Source organism: Cyanistes caeruleus, chromosome 1, assembly GCF_971803275.1.
Source record: "Cyanistes caeruleus chromosome 1, bCyaCae1.hap1.1, whole genome shotgun sequence".
Taxonomy (NCBI): domain Eukaryota; kingdom Metazoa; phylum Chordata; class Aves; order Passeriformes; family Paridae; genus Cyanistes; species Cyanistes caeruleus.
In genome coordinates, this window is record NC_141701.1 from 103,628,184 (window position 1) to 103,654,956 (window position 26,773).

Sequence of the window (26,773 nt, forward strand, 5' to 3'; positions counted from 1 at the left end):
CTGTTCTCTTGAAACATTCTTTTTGAGGGTAACGAGGTGAGTAAAGAAAAAATTCTGATTGTTCCTTCAAGAAGTGTGGCTAACCTTTCATAGGTACAAAATAGTATTAAGACAAAAGATTTGATAAAGGTAAAAATGAAAGAATACGAGACTTGAAAACGTAAAATCATCTCCTGAAATTTTCAAGACAGAGGTACAGATAAATTCAATTTTGGAGTTTTGGACATTAGCTGCTCTGAAAGTGTGAAAAGCACCACAGTGCTGTTTTTTGTCATCTCTACATGAGAACTATATACACTATATACACTACTTTCTCTATTCTTTCCAGGAGAACAGCCAGAGGAGCAAGGTGACACAGGCTATGGACAGTAACTGCCCCCTGCTTCGCAATGAATCTATGGTAGCTTCGTTCACAAAAATCCCAGAATATTCAGGTTTAGAAGGGACTTTTGGAGGTCATCCTGGACAATTCCCTTGCTCAAGGCAAGGGCACCTACAGCCCATTGCCCAGCACTAAGCCTGGCTGGTTCTGAGTATCTCAAAGGATGCTCATCCAGACCATACTTCATAAGCTTCTCTGTAAAGACCTCACAGGAGAAACCAGCAAAAGCCTTACTGAAGGAAATAACTTGTAAACAATATCTACTACCCTCTCCTTGTCTACCAAGCCATGCAGTTCAGCATAGACATTTATCAAGCTGGTCAAGCATGATACCCCTTTGGGAAATCTGTGCTGACCATTCCTGATGACGATCTTGTCGTTTATGTACCAATGTACGTAATGGTTACCAGGACACACTGCTCCATCAGGAAGCCTGTGGTTCCCTGGGTCTTCCTTTTTGAAGATCAGAGCAACATTGGCTTGCATGTAGTCTCTAGCACCTCTCCTAGTCACCAAGATCATTCAAAGACTATCAAGGCGGCCTCTCACAGTGACACAGGCCACTGTCCTCAGCACTTGTGGGTGCATCCCATTAGGACCCATTGATTTATGCCTGTTCAGTTTGCTTAAGTATTCCCTGACCTGTTCTTCTTCCACCAAAGGTAGATATTCCTTGCTTCAGACCTTCCCCTCATCTCTAAGGCCTGGGATTCCTAAAGACCAGTGATACCAGAAAAGAGTGAGCCCAAGAAAGCATTCAATACTCCAGCCTTTTCTGTGTCCCGTGTCAGCACGGTCAATGTCCTGTTCAGCAGGGGGCCCACTTTCAACTGTCTTCCTCTAGCCATTTATGTACTTACACAAGACAATTTTGCTTTTGACATTCCTCACCAGATTCAGTTCCAGCTGGACTTTGGCTTTTCTGATTGCATCCCTGCAAGCTTGGACAGTATCTCTGTACTCCTCTCAGGCTACCTATCTCATCTTCCACATTCTGTATGCCTATCTTTTGTATTTGAGTTCCCTTGCTTACCCATGCAAGCCTCCTGACATTTTCGCCTGACTTCCTGTTCATTGGGATTCACTGCACTTATGTCTGGAGGAGCTGATCCTTGAATGTTCACCAGCTATCTTGGGCCCCTCTTCCTTCCAGAGCTTTATCCCATGGGACCTACTCTACTGAAGTTCAAAGATGCGATCTTGGTCTTCTGCCTTGCACCTTCCTCTCAGGATCATGAAAGCTCACCATCTTGAAAACAAACAAGCCTGGCAGACTTGCTACCCCAATGAGCCCTTCCCTGTTTAGTGAAGTACAGAAGAGCTATCCTCTAGATCACTTGCGTTAGGAAGTCGGCAACCAGCACAACCGGTAACTTCCTGTGTTGCTCATGCCCTGCTGCGCTGTCCTTGCAGGAGACATCAGGGTGCCTGAGGTCCTCCTACAAGGATCACAGCCTGTGAATGTGAGGCTACTTCCAGCTCTTCAAAAAAACATCTCATCTACTTGTTCTTTCTGGTCAGGTGGCCTACAGCAGACACCCACCAAAATGTCATCTATATAACATAATCCATTCATAATCCTTACCCATAAGTTCTCAATTGGAACATCACCCATCCCCAGGCAGAGCCCCAGACATTCCAGCTGTTTTCTCACATTATGCTTAACCTCCCCTTCCTTATCCTCTTGTTCTGCCTTTCCTTAAGAGCCAATATCCCCACTGTAACAAGCCATCCCACTTTGCAAGCCATCCCATCGTGTCTCCCTGATCCCAAGATCTGAACTTCCAGAATCAGCTTCAGCTGAACATCTAATCATACAATATCTCAAGCTGGAAGGAAAACACAGGAATTTAGTACAACACCCTGCTCCTTACAGGGCTACCAAAATCTCAATCACATGACTAAGAACATCAGCCAGATGCTCCCTGAAGTTTGAGTGATACTCTTAACTATACTAATTAAAATACTTACTGACAGAGGGCAAAGCCAGGTCTTGTGTAAGTATTGCCTTAGGGAATGTCACCACAACATAACAAACAGGGCAAATGTTCCCACTGCTTCTGATATTCCCAAACCAGGAAACTAGAACAACTGCTGACAAAATTCAAGAGGGTACTTCCTCTTTAAAATTATTTAAGGCAAGACACTGCCTGAAAATGGGGCCAAACCTGAAACCAGATATCTGAATAGCCAGGATGCAAATTACTCTTTTGCTAGAGGACTCAATCTAAATCATTACACAAATGTACCTATCAGCACAACTCAGTGTTGCAGACTGATCTAATTTTAAGCTGCCTTCAGTATGAAAGAAATAATGTCTCACAATGTTTGGTTTTTTTTATGTATCACAGAATCTTCTGAGTTGGAAGGGACTCAAAAGGATTATAAAGTCCAACTCCAGGCCCTGCAGACAACACCCCAAGAGTCACACCATGTGCCTGAGACCCTTGTCGAAATGCTTTTTGAACTCTGTCAGGCTGGTGCTATGACCACTTCCCTGGGGAGCCTGTTCCAGTGCCCAACCACCACCCTCTGGGTATACACATATGCACACACTAAGAGCTAGTAGAGGAATTTTAATGAAAAAGCCTTGACCTAGGCAGTAAGTGCGCTGTCTTTATGTCTGAAGAACTAGCACAGAAAGGAGACAGACAAACCTTTTCCTTCCCATATTTATTTAAGGAAAGGGTGTACCAATGTCCTCATTCTTCAACATTAGGAAAACTTACCTAGGACACTGAGAATCATCATAACTTCTTTGCCAATTAAATTTTTATATTAAAATTATTATAATAATTATTTATATATCTTAAAATTATTAAGATATTTTCAAGGTCAGATGAAACATTTACAGTCATTTTAGACAGTGTCACTTTAAATCGTAAGTTCTTCTCAGAAGCAAGACTGCAAGCACTTTCTTCCTTCAGCCTGCTGCCTTGTGCTGTCTTCAAATTACAGCACAGTCTATTGAGATTTCAAGTCAAAATCCACAAGGAAAAGAAAGATGAACTAGATACAGGATTGGAGATCCTAGGGCATTAGAGCCAGAGGAGGGGGATGAAATTGTGGGGGGGTATGAAGCCATTTATATGGTCCAAAACAAATGATAAATGAGTTTGAGTTCAGAATATTAGCTGACTGAACTTAGGACACCAATGTAATTCTCAGAGGTGAGGAAAGTTTTATCACACGGCAATGACTACATTCAAATTATTTTAATCCAGCAGTCAGTGCTCTCTCTAAAAAAAAAATAAAAATCAATTTTCATGCAAATTAAAACCCAAGAAAAAGGAAAAAAAACCCCAGCCTAATTCACATGAAGTAATTATCTAGGTAATTTCTGATCAATGTATACAAACGCCAAAGGTAACTGCACTTGTGATCATGTTCAAACATAATACAGTTCTGGACAGACACGTCTGGTTAATTTGAGAGCAAGTACAGTGGTCTCTCTTGTGCAACACCTCAGGGACTGACATTTTAACATTTATTATGACTTCTGAGGGCTGTTTGTGTATACCTCATACATATATCCAATCAACTTGCTCTCCTCAATCAAATTTAAACAGAAATGCCAAATAAGTCCCAAATTTTCCACTATTACTAACTGAGAAGGGCCAAACACAACAGGAAAAAAAATAAACCAAAACCAAACCAACAAAGGAAGAGACTCCAACCCCACCAGAATCCAAAGAGAAAAGTAACACCATACTACAGCTGTGAGCCTACAAGCTGGACAAAAAAAAGACTACTATTAATGCATCCTTCCAACCTCAAAGTAAACAACCTCATTTCTGACATGCATTTATTTTGTATATACACACATGTATCAAAATCTGAAACACCATTCCAGTTTCAGACTTGCACAAGCTGCATTCACATATGTATACCAACCTTGATTCAAGTATGTGAGAGTTTCATCATATAATTTTACTGCTGGAGATGTTGCAGCACACATAACATACTGGAAAGGTGGATGTTTGGTCTCATTTTCTTGTGGAAGGCTGGAATCTTCCTGTTTGAAAATAGGCAGTGCCAAAACATCACTGAAAAGAAAAAAATAGGTAACTTTGAGACTGTTGGCCCTGTTTTGATTGATGCTATAGAAAAAGTTATTTATGACTTAAAAACAACCCACAGTGAAATACACAGAGAATTTCATTACTTGTTTTATTAGTAAAATCTGTATGAGCAGTATTCAAAATATTTTCCACCAGAACTTTAGGCCAGGATACATGAACAACACCATGGGACTTAAGCAGACAAACAGTTGCACTGATCCTCTAAAAATTTAATCTTTGTTTCCTGTCTTCACTTAAAAATTCAGTTCGCTCTTAACTTTTCACCTGTCAACACAGCCAAACTTGCCTAATAAACATGCAAATGAAAGCCTTCATTTTCTTCTTTGAAATAATGTATTTTCCAAAGTAAATTACCTACACTGTGAAAGTATCTCTCTCCTCATTTAGTCGCATTATACCTGACCTATTAATTCTGTTGACATTGTCAACCTCTTCTTAGGCTTTAGCACAATGATTAGCTCAAAAATGATTAAGCAGCAGATTCACAAAACAAGCTATAAAAAGTTTATGCCAAAATTCACTTCACTTATCTAAGATTCACAATCAACAGAAAAACCCTAGAAATGCCACATTTCTAGAGAAAAAAGAGTAATCCATGTTGTCCACAAGCTGCAGTAAGAAAGACAACTTCACCACAACCAGCAAACACATCTGCTTTCTACAGAAATTAGTAACCTGTATTAGTAATAGATTAATCTTCCTTGTATACAGAAATCCTTCATAAAGTAAACTTCTGAGAGTTTTTCTTGCACTGAATTTTTGTTCATGATGAAATCATCTGCATATACATGCAACTTTCTTTAAAAATGTTTCTAAAGTGAATTAAGATCTCACATCACCTCACATGTTTTGGTTTTTATACAACATGCATCTTGTTTGTATCTCTTGCACTTATCACAAACATACATTTAATATATTTTGTAAAAAAAATATAAATGCCTGTATTGCACTACTATTTGTACACGGTATCCTAGAATTTTTGAAGTAAAATGGTTTTATTTACTGTTCCTTATTTCTGCAAGTCTGCTTTATCTAAAGAGAACTCTATTAATTCCTCTTGAATTCCAGCTTATATCTGAAGAATCAAAAAAGTATCATAAATTCAAAAAATGAGATGATAGCCAGTATTTTTGTGTCACATAGGTTAGAAAATCTGGTCTACTTAAGTCTTAGATGTGCAGGTGGGGAACCTCAACTTTTTTTCAGAGCAAGTGCCACGTTCTGTTAGGGATGTCACTCCCTGGGATACCTGCAAGACTTTATACTGAACAAGAAAGTATTTATGATGGGTGAGAAAGTCTAAGAAATTTGTCTAGATGTTTTAGAACCTGTACAATGTCTCCCCCAAGAAAACAGCTAGAATTAAAAAAAAAAAAAGACCAAAAAAGACACCCATACAGGCTCCCTTTCACTAGGAAAAAAACCACTGGAGATGCTACAAAGACTGATGTAAGCAGGACAAGGCAGTACACTGTCAAAAAAAGCATTACAAGCCTACTGAACCATGTCCTAACTACTTCTGATGCCAGCTCCCCAAACTGGAGCCCAGAGAGGACTTAAGTTACAAAGGAAGATGTGAAATAACCATTTAGGAGAAGCGTACATCCTTGAAAGAGTTTATACAGAGACAAGGATCTGTGAGTAGGACAGCAAAATCCATAGATGGGTGAGTGCTCCTTGAGGATGGCTCAGAAGAAGCAAGGAGTGCTTCAAGCCCTCAAGTTATTTTGAGCAGCCCAACACAAGAGGGAGCGCCATGACAAGCAGAGGGAAGCGTGGTCCCAAGACAGGACTGCCACATCAGGAATCCATGCTCACCACACACTTCAGCACTCAAAACACAAATGCTTTTATGAGGAGGAACTTTTAAATGGCTATAACATGGAAGCAATGGCAATGTTTAAAAATACACACATTGAGTCAAAGGGCAACAACCAAGGCATGAAAAGTATCTCACCAAATAAATTGCCTGTAATTCTCGAGTAAGTTCGACAGTACTTTCCTTCACATAACACGCAAGACTAAAGAGAAATCTTTTCTGTATTCATGAAAAATAAGCCTTCATTTTCTAATCACAATTTGAAATTAAAAATGTAGCTGGTCTGGTTTAGGAAAGCGTGATGTGGTTAATGAATTAGTTAAGAGATGTGGCATTGGAAGCCTACAAATACACCAATTTAGGCAGCTTTAAACCAGTTTTTGCTAATACTTACAAAGCATAATGACTAACTGCCACTGCAGAAGAAGGAAAAATAAAGACATCCAACTCTACAAACCTACAATTTAGCTGTAAAGAGAGCATAATGTTCATGCTTATATGCTACCATTCCAAAAAATATTCCAGAAGACAGCACAAGGCAAATTTTTCTTATAAAACTCTTCTGAGTACTAATACATTCCAAAGGAAAAGACAAGACAATGTAATGTAAACTCCTTCCTAGAGTATCTTTAAATAAATACCATTTAAGTGACATTTTGATTCATTCACTTGCAAAGAATGATGTTTTTTGCATTTCAACATACACTCTTTCCCCATCTAAAAACAGATTAAAGCTGCAATTAAAACAGTCAATAAGGTATGAGTAAAATATTTTGAATGAAGACCCGAAGTATTAGTTTAAATAGGGACTAGCTAAATTTCACAGCAACAAGCATGTCCTACAAAATGAAATTCACTGCAGCACAGCTGAAAAGATGCAAAGACTGTTCACAGTGGGAAACAGAAACTTAATATTTTTAATAGTGCTCTTTACTTAAGCTAATGATAAACTGCTTATATGCTGTTGCATCAATCACATTCCCAGAAACTATGGAGATGCTAAATCAGTCTTTTTACCACCTGTAATCTTATACTGAATCTATTTTAACACCCAACAAAACAAACAACAAAAAAACCCCAAATAAATCCCAGAAACAAACAAACACAATACAAAGAACAGATCAGCCTTGTCAGTTCCATCCTTTTCCCCCCCCCAGACCCCTGTTACAATTTCTACATTTATAATGAACCAGTGTCCCAGCAAGACAAATCATCTGCCCACAGTCAATCCCTGACAGAATCTATGCTTATGTACATTTATGAAAGCATCCTTTAGTCGTTTTCCTACTCACCTGGTGAAATTTTATTTTTGCTAGGCCAGAACAGATTACAGACAGGGACTTGTAGTGCCAGCTTTGCTGAAGTTACTTCACACAGTGAAGAACCTTTTACCTAAACTGGAGTGCCCAATGGCAGAGCAGCCCAGATGGAGGAAAAGCAAAGTGTTCCAAAATAGCTACTGTTGAAATTATTTCAGACTACAGGAGAGCAGAGAGCCTGAAAAGACTGATTCTGATGCTTTTTTGCCGTTGTTTTGATCTTGTGAAGTAAAGACTCGCTTACTTCACTTGTCTCATTTAAGTGAACTTTAGAACTACAAGCAAGCTGATGTATGGGCAAATAGTAACATTTGGAAGCACAAGTAGAATCTTCTGTTATATTTTTTTTATATCATTTGAGAAAGTCCATCTACCAGGATTTACTCTCCCAATGGAAAGAACTCTGAGACCAAGATTTTTAAACTATTAGCTCCAGTAAAAAAAGTTTTATCTCAGTTCCTCAGCATGTGTTATCTAAGCATTCAAACGAAAGGCATTCTTCACTTCCTACAGGGAGGGAATAAAATTTACCCAGAAAAAAACCCAACAGAAACAGTCTTCATTATACTCCAAATGCAGGCAGCAATTCTATCCTCCAACACAAGTCTTAGATAGTAGTGCTACAGATGTGCATACAAGAAACATCACCATACAACAGCAAGAAGCAGGAAGAGGAAGCAAGGTGAATGTTACCACTTAACTAAAGCATCCAGTGGGATGCATCACATGTGAGAAGGGTCATGTCATGTAGCCTACATGAGCACAGTACAGAAAGACCAAGACAATTGTAATTTATTCCCCCATGCTTGTGAAATGTGTTTGCAAGCCTTCAAAATCACCTTCCTTAAAAATTTAAAATCTTTCCACGCTTTGTCCAAAGCATTTTTTTTTTAAAAAAAAACCTCACACATACACAAAACCCCTCCCTAAAAATAAAAATAGAGTGAAAAAATAAATTAAGAACTTCCTGTCCTTACAAGAAAAGGAACTACTATATTAACAAAACTCAAACTGATGTTCCATCAATCATCTGCCTTATCTGTCTTCTGGATTGTATACTTTTGGGTGTGAGTACTAAAGCATCCCAAGAACACACTTTTGAAAAGTTTGAAACTTTACAGCATGGTTTTTACAAGGACAAATACCTTTAAGAAAAATTCTTCTCAAGCAATATTTGAATTAAGAGTTAGGATCTCAAGGCCAAGCTCTGAACTCTTCAGAGGTGTAAGCAAGCCATATGAAAATGTAAGGAAATGGGAGACCTGGTACTTCCTAACACTTTCCCTATGTCCACAAAAGCAAATTTGATGGGGGGGGCAAGACCCCTGGAATTAATTTTTGGGAAACAACCTTCTCTGCAGCAGCTGTCCAAGAAGTCCAACACAAATGAGAAACAATGCAAATGCACTGAAATATTGCAAATGAGAAACAGTGCAAATGTAATGCTGTTCCTGGGAATCCCATAGACCATCACACAGAAACTTGGATAGAGAAAGGCTTCAGTTTAAGGGGAGTCTGGCACAAAGTACAAGAAACTACCAATCAAAGAAAGAAGAAAATGCCAACACCAAAACCTGTGTTCTTCCTACCAAGGAAAAGGAGTAAGAATGCTCACCATGGCAAATCCACAGTTCCACATCCACTCCTCCAACACAGCTGCTTTAACTTGCAGCAGCTCCAGTACAGATGGCTCCAACACAGGAGAATGCCTGAAGAGCAAATGAAGGCAGACCTGCTGCCCTGCTCTCAATCTGATATGTCCATCCAACATGAGAGGTGTCAGAGGAACAGAGAAGAAGACAGTTCTGAACTTCAAAGTCTTTTCCCTAAAAATTAAACTGGCCCCTGACTTTTTGTAATGTATTCACACACTCAGCTTGGAAGAAAACAACAAAAAACCCAAGCCAATGTCAACAATCTAGAACATGAAGTTTATCTTTCAACATGTTTTATCTGTGGTAACAAAGCAAGAAGGTTTAAGTTTATGGATTCACTTTTTCCTCAAATGCCTATTTCCTGACAGGTATTTACATATTTGTGTGCTTGCACAAAGAATCAAGCTCCAATTCTAATCAGTACCTGACCTTTTATTTTAGAGTCCATATGTGAGTGAAAATTATTTTTTCTACAGTGCAATGCACAAAAAAATAGAACAGACCACTACAATAGAAGCTTTATAATGAATTCGACAGAAAACACTTCATACATCTAAAAAAGAAGAAAATAAAAATCAGGATACCATCAGTAACCATTCCTCTTTAAAAAATCATATCTAATCAGCAGCAGAGTCTCAAAAGAGTGGGAGACATTAGGGGAAGCATAAACAGCAATTTTGTCTGTCATAATATAACAACAGCCAAAACCAGGGCCTGAACGATATAACTCCTTCCTGCTTTAGCAAAGTAAGAATGAAGTTAAGGCAGTAACTGTCACGACCCAATCATGTTTATAAAATGTCAAAAAAGGCTCTTGGGGGACCCAAAAATTGATAGAAAGGAACACTCTCCCTCCCTCTTGAGGGCTCTTAAGTTCTAAGATCAGGTTCCCCCAACTCCTGACTTACCATCTCAGGGTTACCTCAGCCTGAACTGTGCTTGAGAGGTGTTACACAAAGTCCCCTCACCAGCCAAGGCTCTCCACAGCACAGAAAGGAAACAAGACTGAAGACTGCATTAGACTTTCCTTCTTTTCAACCAAGGCAGCAGACAGCTGCATTCTCCAAAAACATTTAAGTGTTTGGGAGATGCAGCAGAGTCAAACTGACTCAATTCTCCAAAAATGGAGGATTGTCTGGATGTCTTTTCATACAGTCTTTATAAAAGACTTTTCCATTTCAGAACCAAAGGTCTTTTTTTTATCTAGTTTGATGAACTTCAGGGTTTAACCTACAAATTTATATCAAAACAGCTACTTCTGAAATAATTATCAAGTTTCCCATAACAGGCTTGAATTTTAGCACTACAAACACCATTGGAACTGCAAGCATTTGAATAAATCCATATACTAAGCTTTCAAATTACACATAAAAATTCAGTTATTAAGGTCCTTGTCTGTCTATTAATGCTCAATTAACACATTTTATATTGACTCATTAATCAAATAATTCATTGATTAAAAATGGAATTCTGCTAGAGAGATGGCAGACAGTTCTTTGAAATTTGTGTTTTCAATTCAATAGCCTCCATTTTTTTGAGTTCATAGCAAGCATCAGTGGTCCTCAAAAGTACACAACTACTGTTATGTTACAACCAATATTATGAGGGATTCATAAGAAAACATGATGGGTGCCATTATCAACTGAAATTAACATTAACTCCCTTAACTCAAAATTCACTATTACTGAAGGGCACAAGGTTTTCACATGGGTTTTAGTGCAGGTGTTATTTGACACATCTGACAACTGTTATTATCAACTGAATTTAATTTTGTGATTATAAGCAGTTTCTTAATGCATAAGGTTCTAGAACAGCAGCTGGAAAAAAACGGGTTTCAAGACTTTATAAGGAAATTTTGAAAGTTATTTAAAACCATGAATCTGCAGGGAATTTTAGGAGGCACTCAGCTGCCCTCTAAAAAAATTCCTACTATGGATTGATGATCAATGAATATGTGCAGCTTTCTCCGGAAGAATAAACACAAAAGTAATGCCATGCATTCTACCTAAGGGCACTGACTTACCATCAAGTCCAGGAAGGATCAACTCCTTTATACAGAACCCCAACAGTTAAAAGATCTACATGCAGATATTCCTAACAAAACCAAGCTGGCATATACCTTGAGGAGCTCCCCCAGCATTCTCATCTAGGCAATATTTAATTTTCTTCCTTTTTTGTAAGAAAGTGACAAGTAATTAACTTCTGCTGGCACACTGAACAGTGACAGTGCAGTATCTCTCCTGTTCATACTTTGCCACTTCTCTTGGCTTCCCCCCTCACATCACATCTCTAAAGTAGAAATCTAACCAATATGCAGAATAATTTACGTGCTGAGAATCACTCTGAGTCCAGCGAACACTAATGGCAATTAGGTGATCCCTTTAACTATGGGGTCCATGATTAAAGTTACAAATACTACTACTACTGTGTATGTTTTCCAAAAATACTCTGCAGACCAAGTGTGTAACAAGATTCAAGACTACTATATAGCTTAGCTTATACAATATTACTTTTTAAAGGGCTGTTTTTAATGGCTACAACTCTTTCAGTGGTAATTCAAAATGTCCTAATAGGCAGGTATATGTAACAAAAAGCCACTTAGGATTCCTGCCCACCATAACAGAATGATATGACCAGAAAAAACAATCTATCCAACAACAGTAAGGATGATAATTCTTACAGTTCTTAGAAACTGAAGCATGTACATTACTGGGATGAGAAATAAAGTTATGAAAACACAGGAAAACATAGAAAAACCTAAATGTCGAAATGCAGAATTTTTAATCATAAGAGATCCTAGAAAGAACTGAATCAAGATGGAGAAGTTCCTGAACATAAGTGCATGCATTTTCCATTGGTATCTGCACTTAGAACCCATCCAGGCAACAACCACATAGCTGCCCACAAAAACTGGCACACCATTTCATGGGATGAATGTCAGAAGGTTTGCTAAGACAGAAACAGGACAGAAGTGGGATAAAATCCAGACAAGCTGAATATAATATCAGGAGTATTCCCATCAAGAGAAATGAATCACCTTGTTCTCTGAACTGGCAAGTTCTCAACGTTATTTTTAATTAAAACCAAAACCCAACCAACCAAAACACAAACCCAAACCCCACAAAGAACAAAGCCCCCATCAAATACATGGCATAAACCCACTGAACTCAAAGTAATAAATACTATCAGAACAGTCCTCTTTATTATCCAGCAGAAGCCCTTTTTTGTAACTTCCAACAAAGATACTGCACTTCCAAACATCCTACCTGGGAAGTACTGCCTTGAAGTATACATAATAGATGAAGCTTGTAGTCACCTGCAAGTTTCAGTTTCCCCTGAGAGAGAATGTACCTTTAATAAAGGTTAGGCCATCAAAACTATCAAACGCAACTGTTTTACTTCTCCAGACTCAAAACACTGACAAACCCCGTCGAAAACCTTGGACTTAAAATGTCTGTCGTCTCCAAAACAGTTTCTCTTTTTCACACTAAGTCGTCACTCAGGAATCCACACATTCTGCCCATGAGCGAACTAAAATTTACTCAAACAAGTACAATTTTAACTTAGCTTCGAAAAGGCACATCCAAACGCTATTCAAACGCTAACTTTGTAAAACCTGGTAAACAATCAAAAGGTAAGGAAACCGCCAAGCTGACTACGGACAGAGAGCTACACGGCAAGAAAACCCTCATCACTAAACATATACCACATAGAAAACACCATCACTATGCAGAAATACAGAATAAACAGACTGAATGAGGTACAACCATACTACCACCCTACTAACTACAACGTTTACCTGGTCGAGAAAGAACATTTTTAAACCTGGCAGGAAACACCTATTGTTTACCACGAACAAGAATTACATTTGTTGAGTGTAAGATGACCATAATTTGGAACGCAAGGTCCGGCTACACCCCGGAGGGACAGCGAAATGTCAGTTTTAGGGCAGGGTTTTCGCATATAAAGGGAAGAACACTCCAGCGCAGGGAGCTGCCCGCCCTTCCCGAGCGGCCACCTGCCAGCAGCACGGGAAGGCAGGGCGGGAGCCGCTCCAGCACGTGCCCATTCCTCGGGAAAAGCTCTCGGAATAAAATAAAAAAAATAAAAAAAAAAAAAAGAAAAGAAAAAAAAAAGGGGGGGGGGGGGAAGGAGAAACCCCGGCTCCTTCCCGCGCAGCCTCAGCCTGCCCAGCGGCACGGGCAGGGCTGCGCGGCCCGAGGAGGCCGGCGCGGACGCGGCGCCCAGCGCCGGGGATGAGCTGCGGGGCGAGTTACCTCATGCTGTAGGCACCGGCTCCCAGCTCCTGCCCGATGCCCGAGAGGCTGGCGTCGAAGTCGTGCACCAGCCCGGACTCGATCACTTCATCCATCTTCAGCACCCACGCCATGTTCCGCCGGCTCCGCCGCGCTCCCGCCGCGGGAGGAGCCGGACGGGGCGGAGCCGCTCGGCACCGGCGCCGCCGGGGAGGCGGTGCCGGGGCAGGCGAGGGGGCTGGAGGAGACGAGGGGAGAGGGGGGAAAATGCACGTGCGGGGCGGGGGACGGGGGCGACTCCGCGCTCAGCCCCGGGGGGGGCCTTTCCTCGCGGCGCGACCGGGGCGCGGGGTCGCTCTCAGCATCCTGCGCCCGCCCGGCCGCCGCGGGGCGCTGGGGACCGGGCGGCCGCCGCCGCCTCCTCCTCCTCCGCCGTCGCCGCCGCCGCCCGAGCTCCGACCCAGCCCAGCGGCGCCTCCCGCCGCATCATTCGCAGGGGGGAGGCTGCGGCGGCAGCAGCAGCAGCAGCACCGCGGGCGCCCGCCGGGGAGGAGCCGCCGCCGCCGCCGGAGGTCACGGCCGCCCCGGGGGCTCGCGCCCGCCGCTCCGGCGCGTCCCGCAGCGCCGCCGCCGCCACCGCTCACGACAACATGGCGGCGGCTTCCACCCCCGAGCGCTGCCGGGGCGGTGCCTGCCCGCGCTCGGCGCAGCCGATTGGCTGGGCCCCGCCGGGAGGGCCAATCAGGGGCCGGCGCGGAGGGGTGAGGGGGAAGCCCCGCCAATGAGGGGGCACTTCCTCACGCCAGCTGACGTCAGCGTGACGGGTGCGGGCGATCCCGCCCCTCCTCCCGCGGCATGGCGGGAGCGCGCCCCGGAAGCGGCGGCGGCGGCCGGAGGCGGAGGGGCGGGAGCGGGAAGTGGCGGCGGGGCCCGCAGCCCGCCGGGAATGGCCGCCGCCTCAGCCCCGCAGGGCCGGGCCCCGTTCGCTCCCAATGACTTAGAGGGCGGTGACTGCCCTGAACAGCCGGGTTCGGTGGAAAGTGTTCCTGCCCATTGCTGGGGGCCCTGGAACGAGATCAGCTTTTAAGGTCCCGTCCCAACCCAAACCGTTGCACGGTTACTTTTTCCAGAGAACATCTAGGAGCCTTCCCGGAAAAACACCCAAACCCCATAGATTGACTGAACATTCTGAGTTGGAAGGGATCCTCAAGGAACACAAGGGTCAGGTTGGAAGAGACCACACTGGGTCACATCTGATCCAACCTCCCTGCTCAGGCACAGCCACCCTGGAGCACATGGCACAGGACTGCATCCAGAGGGTGCTTGAATATCTCCAGTGAGGGAGACTCCACAAACTCTTCAGGAAATCTGTTCTGGTGCTCAGTCACCACACACACAGTAAAGAAGCTTTTCCTCATATTCGGGTGGAATTTCCTGAGCATCAGTTTTGCCATTCTCATCCTATTGCTTGGCCCCACTAAGAAGAACCTGGCTCTGTCCTCTTGACACCTGCCCTTCAGATAGTGATGGATACTGATGAGGGCCCCTTCCTATTCTCAAAAAAATCCCCCTCACATTTAAGAATTCAGAGAATACTTATAAAATTTTTTGAGACACTTCATTAAAATGTTATGTCCAGAGAACAAACTACAGAACAGGACTAAGACTGTAAAATGTATTTTGATTCCATAGTAACATGCATTGAGTACAATTGCACCAGTTTTACAAAAGATAAAGGCAGGAAGGCCCTAAGTTCATTAATGGTTAACAAAATACTAGCTGTTGTTCTAAATGTGCATATGGCAACCTCAAATATAAAGAGGTACACAGACTGTGATTTATAATCTTTAAAGTCAGTTTGTAAGTTAAAACATGACTGTCATCTTCTCACAAAAAAAAAAAAAAAAAAAGGTTACTGGTGTTTTTCCTGCTCTAATTTCTGTAAGAGTTCTCTGCTCTGGCTGTCTGGGTACAGATGAAGAGTTCACCTGCATATAAGGGAAAGGCTAGGAAAAGTGAAATTTATGAAGAAGACTCATGGACAGGCCACTGACATACGCACTAGCTAGCATGTTACAGCTTTTAGTGAGAAGAACTGAAATTAACACAGGCAAAATTCATCTTTTAAGCCTCACAAGATGACAACAATACCCAGGCAGCAGAAATAACGCAAAACCCCCCTTTTTTAAGTTTTACAAAAGAAGGTTTGTGGGGAAACTGCAAGTAGTGCACATTCTACTTCTGGCAGGTAAGACAGGTCTAAGAGCAGAGAAGCCACATACAGTTTGATTTATGCATAGCAGAACTGGTTTCTCTGCTTACTAGACCTATGCTAACATAGCTGCCATAGCAGTTACAAGATCGTAAATTGGTGATTTTTATACTGGGAATTGTTTTCTCGTGACATAAATTCCAACCATTCCTGAGAGTATCCTGAGTGGATACAGTGAAACCCATCCTCTTGCATTTCAGTCATTTAAAAGTTGGGTGTAGCTTGTCTGTAATGAATTAAATGACTACTAGTATTTCTGAAGATACTTTCTTTAGCTATTTTAGGACATAAAATGCCCTTTTTCTGTTAAAGCATGAATATTAAAGGGAAGGTATTTTTTTTTTTAGCATTATATGTATCCCTGGCTCATTCAAACAAGTTTTCTGTAGAGGTGTGTGTTGTTTGGTTTTTGCTGTTTTTAAAGTACAAGCCTGTGATGTGTTTCTTTGGGGCAGGTTCCTTGATCAGTCCCAGTCTCAGATCCTCAGCTGAGTATCAGCAATGCACACAAATTGCTTCTGAGCAGGCCAGATCCACATGTCTAACCTGTCACAGACAACACTGCCTGTGGCCCTGCCATTCCACTTCTGCAGACCCAGCAACTGGAACTGGAGACATGATATGATGGAGAGAAAGTGCAAACAGTGGGAGTCTGATTTTGCCAATAGATCTGCAAAAAAATGCATTCTCAGTACAGTTCTGCTGGGATGTGGGGATCCTGTGACATTTCTTTCTCCATCTGCTTATCACTAATGCTGGCTGGCATCCTCCCCTGAGGCTGATTGCTCCTCTATGAGCCTTACTGATGTCCTGAGGTGTGGTGTTTCACTAAAGGTGGACAGAGCCAAGCAACTCAGTGGTTAAGGCCAGACTGAAGCCTCGTGCCTGAACTGGTTTGTGTTCTTTCTTCTCAAGGTAGTTGGCCTCGAGGGGCAATTTCATTAGAGATCAGCTCCATGTACATGGCCCAAAATTGATGGAAGGGTCCCCTCTATGCTGTATTTCAATACCAAAACACAGATGCAGGCTGCCATCCAAACCTAAAGGCTGCTCAAAAGTGTGTGGGAAGAGCAACTTCAGAGTGACTCAAATGGCAGATTTTTAGATAAGGGTGGGAAAGCAAAAGGAAATACAGGGTGTCAAGGACAGAGTGAAAACAGGCCCTGAAAAAAGCTGTGAGGGGACCAACCTCCTCGTGACTGAACAGAGGCTGAAGAAGGGAAGACTGGAGGAGTGTGTGGACACCCTCACTTTCCCTTGTGGTTTGGTTCCTTTTGTGCTGGAGCGGAGCGTGTCGCTTGTAAACAAGATTGCGTCAGGGAACTCGATCACCTGTCCTTCATTTCTGCTTTATTGCTTGAGTCAATAGAAACAGTGGTGTGTTTGCTATCTATTTGTGCTAGCCAATCTAAATTTCAAATCACTCTCACCTTTGTCCTGAGAATGATTGATTTAATAAAACTCCACTGCAGTTTCATTTGTTTTGTACTTTGGAACCCAAGTATAGCCTCAATTCCTTTGGGTTTCTTTTTGGTTGGTTTGTTTGTTTTACAATCTAAAACTTAACACATTTCTAATAACAACATGCTACTCAACAATTCTGCAGGAGAACTAGTAATGCTGTGATGCAGCAATACTTGTAAGTATTTCTACCAATACAGAAAGAGCCACGTCAAGATAGATGATTAAACACTGTCATGTTTATATACATTGTATTTAGCCAAAAAGTAATAAGCTTAACACAAAGAGTGACATTATAAATTGAAACTTAATTAACATCAAGATTATCTGGAATCTATAAGCCTAGCTCTTGTCAAAGCACAATCATTTTTAATTATAAGAAAATATGAATACTGTACACAAATAATATTTCAATCATGCAGAGGTTAAGTAGGTTCATAGCTTACAGGAATATGCTGATGCAATAAGTTGTATATTGCATCAGAATTTCAATGCAAAGCATTTAGCCTGGACTGATATGACAAACAGCACAAAATCATGGTTTTGCAGATCAACTGAGCTCCAGCAAATAATCAAAGTAGGTATGAGACATCCAGGTATTTCTAAGTCTGTATTATTTCATATAAATGGAGTTTTATCGACAGACTGCAAATGTAATTTTTTAAAAAAAATTCAACCAAACAAAATATATCTGTGAATATCATATTAAGCAGTAAAACATTCCTAACACTATTAGCAGCATGCACATATAATGACATGGCTTGTGAAAATTGTAGGGCTATAGCAAAGTAAACCTCCACCATGTTGACTCTACTGCTCCAATCATTTTCCAATCACTCGCTCTGTTTGAAGGCTTCAACTTGTATATTAGCAGAGATTGCATATACAGTCTTCATTTTTGTGTATTATAGCATTATTATTATTATTATTATTATTATAGCATTATTATTATTATTGTTATTAACAGTCATCCCCATTCTTCACTTACCGCAGGTAGCTGTTGTTGCTGGTGGGATACTGCTGGTGGTGATAATGTTCAGGCTGGCTGTGCCAAAAAAGCATTTTGGGATGAGGTGAAGCATTGTGCTCAGCTACGAGATGGTCACTGCAGCGATGGGAGATAGGAAAGAGAAAACAAATACGCAAATTCAGATTACAGTTGGGCTGCTCTCGGGCCTTTATATTCAGCTACTGTCAGCATGTCTCTCTCTCTCCAGAAGAGGCAGGTAGCCAATGTCTTTGGCTGTTCCCCACATGCTCTCCTGCTCCCCAGACTCGCTGTGCTGCTGCTGCTGCCCAGCTGCAGGTTTTTTTTACTACCACTATGACATAAGTACAAGCTCAGACCTCACCAGCATCCCTGTTTTTCTCCTCCTCTCCCCCCACACTGTCCTGGAGTGTCACTGAGCACACACTGTGTTATGGAGCCAGAGAAAGGGCTGTTTCACTGCCTTAGAGAGGCATCTAGCTCCCTCTTCACACACTCCCGAGACCTTGAACACTGTAACCTGCAGAGGCACGACTGCAGGGAAAAAAGAGGAAGGTGGAATTCACAAAGAAAGACCTCTTTAAGGGAGCAAGATGCCTTCTCAGCAGTGCTTAGACTGCATCCTTTTTGCCTGTTCCCTTCATTCTGGTGGTAGACAGCCTTATAGTTACTTTCTTGCCATGAACCAAGATTAAAACAAACCCAACCCAACAATGAAAACACTGTCGAATTGCAGGAAAAATATTTACTCCAGCACCAACCCAACACCACTCCTCACACCCACACCTTAGGGAAAAATCATATTCAGATGCAAACCGGCTGCTTGGTACACTCAGTGCCATTTGTTTGCTGGAATTTGCAGACAGGATTGCAGTATCAATTTTAAAACACACAAAATAGTACAGATTGATCCTGCAAAGACCTTGACACAGAAATAATAGGGGGCACGCATCCAAAATCCTCATCTGAAAATAGTAACCTGCAGAGGGCACCCATTCTGCTTGAAATGGGAAAGACTACTGACAAATAGTAGTAGTTCATTGGTGGCTTTGTTATTTTTGTTTTTTAAATACTAGCTCATTCTATAAAAAGATACTTTTAAAAGGTATTACAATATTGTGGCAACCACAAGCTATTAAAACCGGAACATCAGAGAGCAAGATTCTGGGAAACAAAAAATAATTATTTCATATTAGTATTCATAATAATATGTAGCAGCCCAAAAGGCTTCAAAGAAACATAATTGGTTGGGAATTTTTTATTAGCATTTCAGACAATTCTCCCTTAATTTACTCTATTTACTTAACATCAAACAACGTAAACAAAAAGCAAAGACCAGAATCATAGAATGCCTTGGATTAGAAGGGACCTCAGAGATCATGTAGTTCCAAGCCCCCTGCCATGGGCAAGGACCCCTTTCACTAGAATAGGTTGTTCAAAGTCCAGTACAACCTCATCTTGAACACCTCCAGGAATGGGGCAGCCACAATTTCTCTGAGCAGCCTGTTCCAGCATCTCACTACTGTCACAGCAAAGATTTTCTTTCTAATATCTAAACTAAACTTACTCTCAGTTTGAATCCATTCCCCCTTGTCCAGTCACTACATAATCAAATGTCTCTCTCTTTCTTGTGGGCTCCCTTCAGGTACTGGAAGGATGTAATAAGGTAATCCTTAATCTCTTGTCCAAACTGAACAAACCCAATTCTCTCAGCCTTTCCTCACTGGAGAGGTGCTGCATCCCTCTAATCATCTTGGTGGCCTCCTCTGGACTCAGTCTACCAAGGCCCATGTCCTTCCTGTGCTGGGGACCCCAGAGCTGGATGAAGCTCTCCAGGTGGGGTCTCACCAGAGTGGAGTAAAGAGGCAGAATCATCTCCCCAACATATAATAATACAGAATAATAGTAGAGGAACTGTAAATATGGGATGAGAAAAAAACACCCACAGGTAACGCTGCCCAGGAAAGCAGACAAGAATTGGGACTGCTGCCTTAGTGATTCTGAGAGATTATTCTCCTCCAAGAGGCACATAAGCACCTTGAGAGGGGTTGTTATGACACAGATCTTGTGTCACAAGCTTGTGTACACAAATTGATCTTTGGTTCAGCAAGGATGAGAGCTGGATGAGTCTTTTCAAGGTTAGTTGTTCCTCTTATGTGTCTCTGTAACCACAGACTTGTAACAAGCATCCTCAGAGATGTAAAGGGTCCCAGTGATTGCTGTTGTATTTTTTTTAATAGTCATTTTCATTTCAGTGACTGTAGGAAAAGAATATATATCCTGGTAGCCAGTTTGCTCCATATATTGGTAAATTGTAAAATAAAACTACTCTGTCTTTAGTCCTAGATTTTGGCAAAGGAATTAAATGCATACAGTGCATTTATTTGGAAGCTCCAGTCCATTTGCACTGATTATTCTCAAGAAGAGAACTACACATCCCACAAAACTACACATCCCAAAAAACACAACTTTCACAACCTTCCCTTGGTGTTTACAAGAGCTTCCCATATGAAGGGCAGGCATGCTTTGTTCTGTGACTTGTATTTCTGTCAAATGGAAAGGGTAATACCACGGATTCCCTTCCACTCGAAGAGCTCTACCCACAGAATGGCTCCCACCTCTCTATTCATATCCCACAGAGCACACGTGGCTTTAAATTGTCCAACACTTATTTCCCCTCCCCAAACCAGCCCGTTGCTTTTGACAGATGCTCATTTGTAAGAATGCAAATGAGAAGGAGCACTGCAGTTTTGATCTTTTTTTTGTGAAGAGAGAGAATTCTCTCCAAGAGAGAACTTGGGAGCAAAAGCATTTGGGACACCTGGTTATCTTTAGCATAGACTTGATTCCCAGTTATTAATTATTTTAGAATTAATTTTGATATTTTAAAATAACACAAATAACATATATCGGGGTTGCAGATTTGTTCTTAATATCAAGAGAGATAATTTGCTGTCACTGAAAATAACCACCCCAGGGGGGAGCCCAGGCAAGCAGTTGCAGATTCAGCTACTGGTCTGGGTTCAGCCCACGTGTTCTGAATGCAGATAGTGAGCAAGAGCTTTAGTTCTCTGATTTCAGTTCTCTGTCATTAACTTGCCCAGCTATTACCAGAGCTTTGATTCTCCTGACCACAATAGTAAGGCTGTAATAAAACACAGGAGCATCACAGCAGGTGTGCCCATTCAGTTCCTTACCTTCATTTGATCCTTCAAATACTACCCTTATGCAGGCAAGTGAGTCATTGATAATATCCAAAAAACTACTGCCTGGCGGAGATGGGGTGTTGGTAGGGAGGGTGAAATAATGGCAGCTTTTCTGATCTAAGAACCTGCTCCTTACAAAAGCTAGAAGTCCCAAGGCTGGTGTCCCTCATGGTATGCAAACTACTTCATACTTGAGAGTGTGACCACAGAAGCTGCTGCTACAAACCATCCTCCTATCCCACTGTGACCATTGTCCCTGATGGCATAACAGAAGCAAAGCACAGCCAGGTCTTGTGGACTTCTATGCACAAGCACTGTGAAAGAGGAACTTTTACCTTTTTTTTTTCCCTCCAAGGGTTGACTATATGGAATATAGTAGACAGAACACATGGAGAAGAAGTTAATATTCAAACTAATTTGGTGTTTCTTCTCTTTGTCCTATTCAGAGTCTTGTGTTTTGACTGATCTCTGTTGTGAACAGAGGGTACACATTCAAGTACACTGTACCTCCGTTTTTTAGATCTGGCTAAACTTCCCAAGTTACGTCTAAATCTGGTATTTTGCATTGTGAAACCACTGTATATTCCCCACACACACACCTGCTGCCCTTGACTAACCTCTAGACATAAAGGTATGTGGTTATACAGTCCTTCAAGTTTGGGGACAAATAAGGTGAGTTTTTTTACCTTGTACTGTTTATTGTTAAGGGGCTATTTTATTTTTTTTTTTTTCTTGTTTTATGATCTGCCCAGTAAGTACACAGAACTCAGCACAGGAGCATTGTATACACAAACAACAAGAGATTATTTATTTAAAACATCTCTTGCTCTAAGGCTTGTGTATGGCATGCAAAGTCCAACCTGAAATTTAAGGTGGGGAGGCTCATGTTTTGCTAATGGGTGGATATGCACTGAAGTTAAGTACTTTAGCATACGGTACTTGATAACTTTATGGGATTTTTTTTCCCCATGAGCTGCAATCAAAATGAGGAAGTCTCCTAAGGCATCACTCAACTTGCTAATCTTTTTTATAGTGATCAGACTCCTCATATAATTTTTCTGATTGCTCTTCTGAGAACTAAAACAAATGACCTTAAATACTGGCATTATAACTGGTTATATATGACCAAATTTCATCTTTGCTCTTTGCTTTCAACAAGTAAAAATTGTTCTACAGACAACACATGAAAAACTTAATCAGGTACAATATAAGACACTGTGAATTTAGTATCTATTCTGAAAATTTTGTTTAATGGAAGTTTTTGCTGTCCAGTGATGATTTTTGTTGTACTTAAAAGTATTGTTACTTTGTAGCATCCGATTTGGTCTTTGGACTCTTGGTGGTACAGCAGTTGCTGCCTAATGCAGGGTGACTTTGGATAACAGTGAATTAGTTATCCATGTCCAGATGATACTACTCCTGGCTTGGATGGGCTATTAATCCACCATTCATCTCTATGGCAGGTGCTGACACACATTTCTAGCCCCTCTAATTTTGCGTACACAACCTCACTCCTAAACACCTTGTTAGTGGGACTGTATTCAATCCTACCGCGGTGAACTTATTAATTCCAAGTAACAGCCATGAGGAGGAATAACTTCTGCATGTGATCCTTTGCTGCAGTGACCTGCAGTTCTCCACACACCTCCTGACGCATTAAGGGCTGACCCAGCCCAGTTCTTTTGCTGTGTCTGGTCATCTGAAGGTGGCAGATGTACAGGGTCACTGCTGACACCCCAAGGACAGCAATGCACTGTCTGTGGAGTGCAGCAGAGCATGAGCAGCAATGCCCCCACATGTTCTCCATGTCCACCTGCCACCTTTAATCTGGATTCTTGGATGATTTTAGGTGTCATTTGGGCCTGTTGAATGCTGAAGCACTGTAAGGACTGCTGCATTTATCAGCCCTTCTTCTGTGATACAGAACTCTTGAGAAGCAGGCCTGCCAACAAAAATAAAGGGGAAATTGGAAAACCCACAACGAACATTTCTAGTAGACCTCCCAAATTCCAGTAGAAGTCTTAGGACACTGCCAGCATAGAGACAAGGCAACACATCCCAGGGTATCTGACCAGAACTCTGCTTGATGCATAACACTGCTGAGCATGCAAAATGCTTCAACATTTAATGCATTCAACATCAGAATGCCTTCTGATCATTTTGATCAAACACATCAGATATGCAGTAGACCCTGTGCTTGGACTTGCTTCAAGTGTCTCCTTGATATGAGTGAGGCACCCAGAGAAGTAACTTCACATGTGAAGGGGAAATACGGATTGCTTCCAATGTTCAAGTGTCAGGGTACAAAAAACATACATTTGGCTGCTTCTGAAGAATGCAGCAGGATATACTCCTTTCCTCATAGGGTCTTGTCCCCTTTTAATAAAGTCTCCATTGCAAGGTATTCCTGGTCTTTAGTTTATTCCTCCATAGTCATCTTCCTCACACTACCCACTTCTCAATCAGTAAGGTGACGAGATATGAACTAAGGAATAGAAGTCTTACTGACTTCACATCTTACAAGATGGAGCATGGCAAGTATTACCTTTGCTTTCTTCTGTTTCATCTGCTGCCTTTTAGGAAAACCATGGCCTACAAAGAAACCTATGAGATGATTTGTAGGCACTGAGATCTAGACAGCATCACTGACCAGAGAGTATTTTGATTTAACCCATTACATCATACCTGAATCTAAATTTAGCAAGTTTTCATGATGGTGGCAAAGGGTGGGGTCCATCTCATTTTGAGATGACTCCGAAGTCTGTAAAGGTGGACAAGTTCAAGTAGTTGTTATTCTGCTATTCTGTGCTTGGTAGCCTAAAAATCAGTATTTGGACTCCCAGACTCCTGAGGCAATGCAGGCTGCCTGACTCAGAAAAGAGAGCTTGGTTTTTTCTCAGTCCTAATGGACTGACTCCCTTCTACCTGAGGCTCTGAGGCAGCTTTGGTACTCACTCTGCCATATCTAACATTGTCTAGCATTGGGCTGGCTTGGCTTTGTAAATAAAGTCCTCCAACATCAGTATTTTCCTCTCAATTCCCAAAGCAGAAAGACATCGTGTATTCCAAGAAAGTTCCCTTCCTAAAAACACAGGGGCTTTAAGGTTTTTAAGAACATTACCTGCAACATACATATTATGTAACATAACATAACATACATACATAACATACAATTAAGTACATACACCTTATCTTTCTCCTCTTATTTTCTAGCAATATGCATTTTCCACCTCCTAACAGCGCAAAAATCTTACATGGCTCAAGCAGTGGCTAATTAACAGAATTCTGAGAAAAGGCAGCCTCTGACAGTACCAGCTCTCCAAGTAAGGTTTTAAGAAGTATAAGCTGGCACTTTCTGAACAATCATATAATACCCAATTTAGATTTCTTCTCTAGGTGAGGTACAGGCTATATAAATGGTGATGCATGAAAATTCCTTAGGCAAAGCAGGTAATTTTGTCTTGGAAAAGAATTTCAATTGATTAGTTGGCCAGCATGGCCATAGCTGTCATCTCAAAGATCAAAAATCACATCAAACAGCTCAGAAATTCTTTAGGTAAAACACAACCATCTGTTAACATATTCACTATAGTTTAAAAATGTTTTATCTGTATCAGTTTAAGTTGTACTGAAAGGACACAAAGTAACAGGCCCGAAATAACTATTTTTCCAGATTAGAGGCTTTTTGTAGTTGTACACCGTTAGTTACATTTCACATGTATTATTTCAACTAGCATATAAATTAATTAAGCATTTTAAAACACGCTGATCTGCAATTTTAAATGGAACACACATCCATTCACCTACAGGCTTGCACTTGAGCTGTTTATCCAAGCTGAAATCAACGGTTTCCTCATCTTCCCTGGTATTTTGACATGAGCTATACCTGCTCAGGCTAAACACACTGTGCTAAGAAACAGGTGGGTTTTCTTGTATTTCCTCCCCCACCAATGCCCCCCATACAGGTAGACCCTCTCAGCCCAGGACAGTCATTTGTTCATTCTCTGGCACAGGTTTGTGAGCCCCTGATGTTGCTGGAGGACCAGACTGAGATTATTCCAGAAAAATCATAGAGAAGCTCCCACAAAGGTACTCTCTTGGCTCTGCCACAGGCAGATATGAATAGTTGGTGAGAGAACACCTAAACCAGTCCAGCTGTCTTTTGAGACTATCTGTCTACTGCATAACTTAAATCTACATATTTGTTTTTACCTGCTACAGGTATTCCTTAGACAGACATATTTTCCTTGTTTCACTACCCATAATTTTTTCCAATCTTACTCCCTCAAATTATTTCCACTAGAATCACTTGTATCTATCTAAAATACATCAAAAGTTACAGAATTTTATATTCAACAGAAATCATACAGTATTCAAAACTGCTTGCAAAGTTCTTAGTAAAGACACTTATTATTCTAAAATCCCATCAGCAAATGAAGAAACTTCTTTAACTGGGATAATCCAAGCTGCACAGCTTGGAAACTCTGAGTTCTTAAAGTACACTAAAACATAGAAACATCAACAAGATATAGAAGAAGAGTAAGTAAGAATCCAAGTTGCAAAAGTTTGATTTTTTTGCCAGTACAGCACAATTAGTTCTTCAAACTTTCCATATTTCTGAAAACCTTCTGTGTTTTAACAAAAAAGAAAAAAACAAATATGAATTATGAAGCAAAGCTTTAAAGTACGTACTTTTAATGAGTTGGAAAACTCACGTGGGGGAGAATTTGATGACATTTTCTTAAGTTAGCTCAATATGAATATTGATGTTCATCTTACCTGGAAGCAGACTGCAGTTGCAAAACTCATCAGTTTACTATTTTAATTGGGAGAAAACAACACTTTGTTCTCCAGGTAATCCTCCAGTTCCGAACTGTTTATGCATCCCCATTGTATTTGTGTTTATTGTGTTCTCTGTTTGTGAAGTCCCAACCCAACACAGTGCAAGTTACCACAGCCAGTGGAACCATTCTCACTTGCCTCCCACAGGGAGTAACTGTACCGTAATACAACAGATTTCTCAATTTTTTTTTTTCTTTTTCAGTTGTTTTCAAAGGGACAATGTCACATTCAGCATTTGAATTCCTTTGCTGAAAATTCAAACTGTGAGCAGTTTAGGCCTGCATTCTCAGTAGACTTTTTTATGGCTATGTTTGTGACTTAAATGTTTAAACACGCATAGAAACCATTAAGAATATGTAAATGTTTCAGGATCCAGATGTTTGTTCTTTTTGCTCTGTGACTCAGACCGCAAATAATAAACACAACTCAATCTGTTCCAACCTTTATCTTCAAAAACAAACAAGCAAGCCAACTCAGGAAAATTTACATGA

The 26,773-nt window shown here is 41.1% G+C and overlaps 1 protein-coding gene and 1 long non-coding RNA gene across 7 annotated transcripts in view; one reads left to right on the top strand and one right to left on the bottom strand.

Moving 5' to 3' along the window:
- The window catches only part of UBP1 (upstream binding protein 1), a 50,612-nt gene that overhangs the window by 21,158 nt on the left and 2,681 nt on the right, over positions 1-26,773 (bottom strand). The window contains exons 1-3 of one of the 6 annotated variants that reach the window (XM_086846456.1): positions 20,181-20,242; positions 18,235-18,351; positions 4,277-4,428 (exon numbers count right to left, since the gene is read on the bottom strand). In XM_086846456.1, the coding sequence (XP_086702582.1) occupies positions 4,277-4,428; positions 18,235-18,308 (226 nt within the window). In that variant the 5' untranslated portion in view covers positions 18,309-18,351; positions 20,181-20,242. Of the gene's footprint in view, positions 1-4,276; positions 4,429-13,534; positions 13,904-18,234; positions 18,352-20,180; positions 20,243-26,773 lie in introns of those variants that run through there. The other 5 variants (XM_086846434.1, XM_086846445.1, XM_086846413.1 and 2 more) reach the window with 5 other exon arrangements.
- LOC147655795 (uncharacterized) lies at positions 21,286-25,529 on the top strand. The gene is made up of 3 exons (XR_015275075.1): positions 21,286-24,763; positions 25,250-25,360; positions 25,454-25,529. It is a non-coding gene; the product is annotated as an uncharacterized LOC147655795 (long non-coding RNA).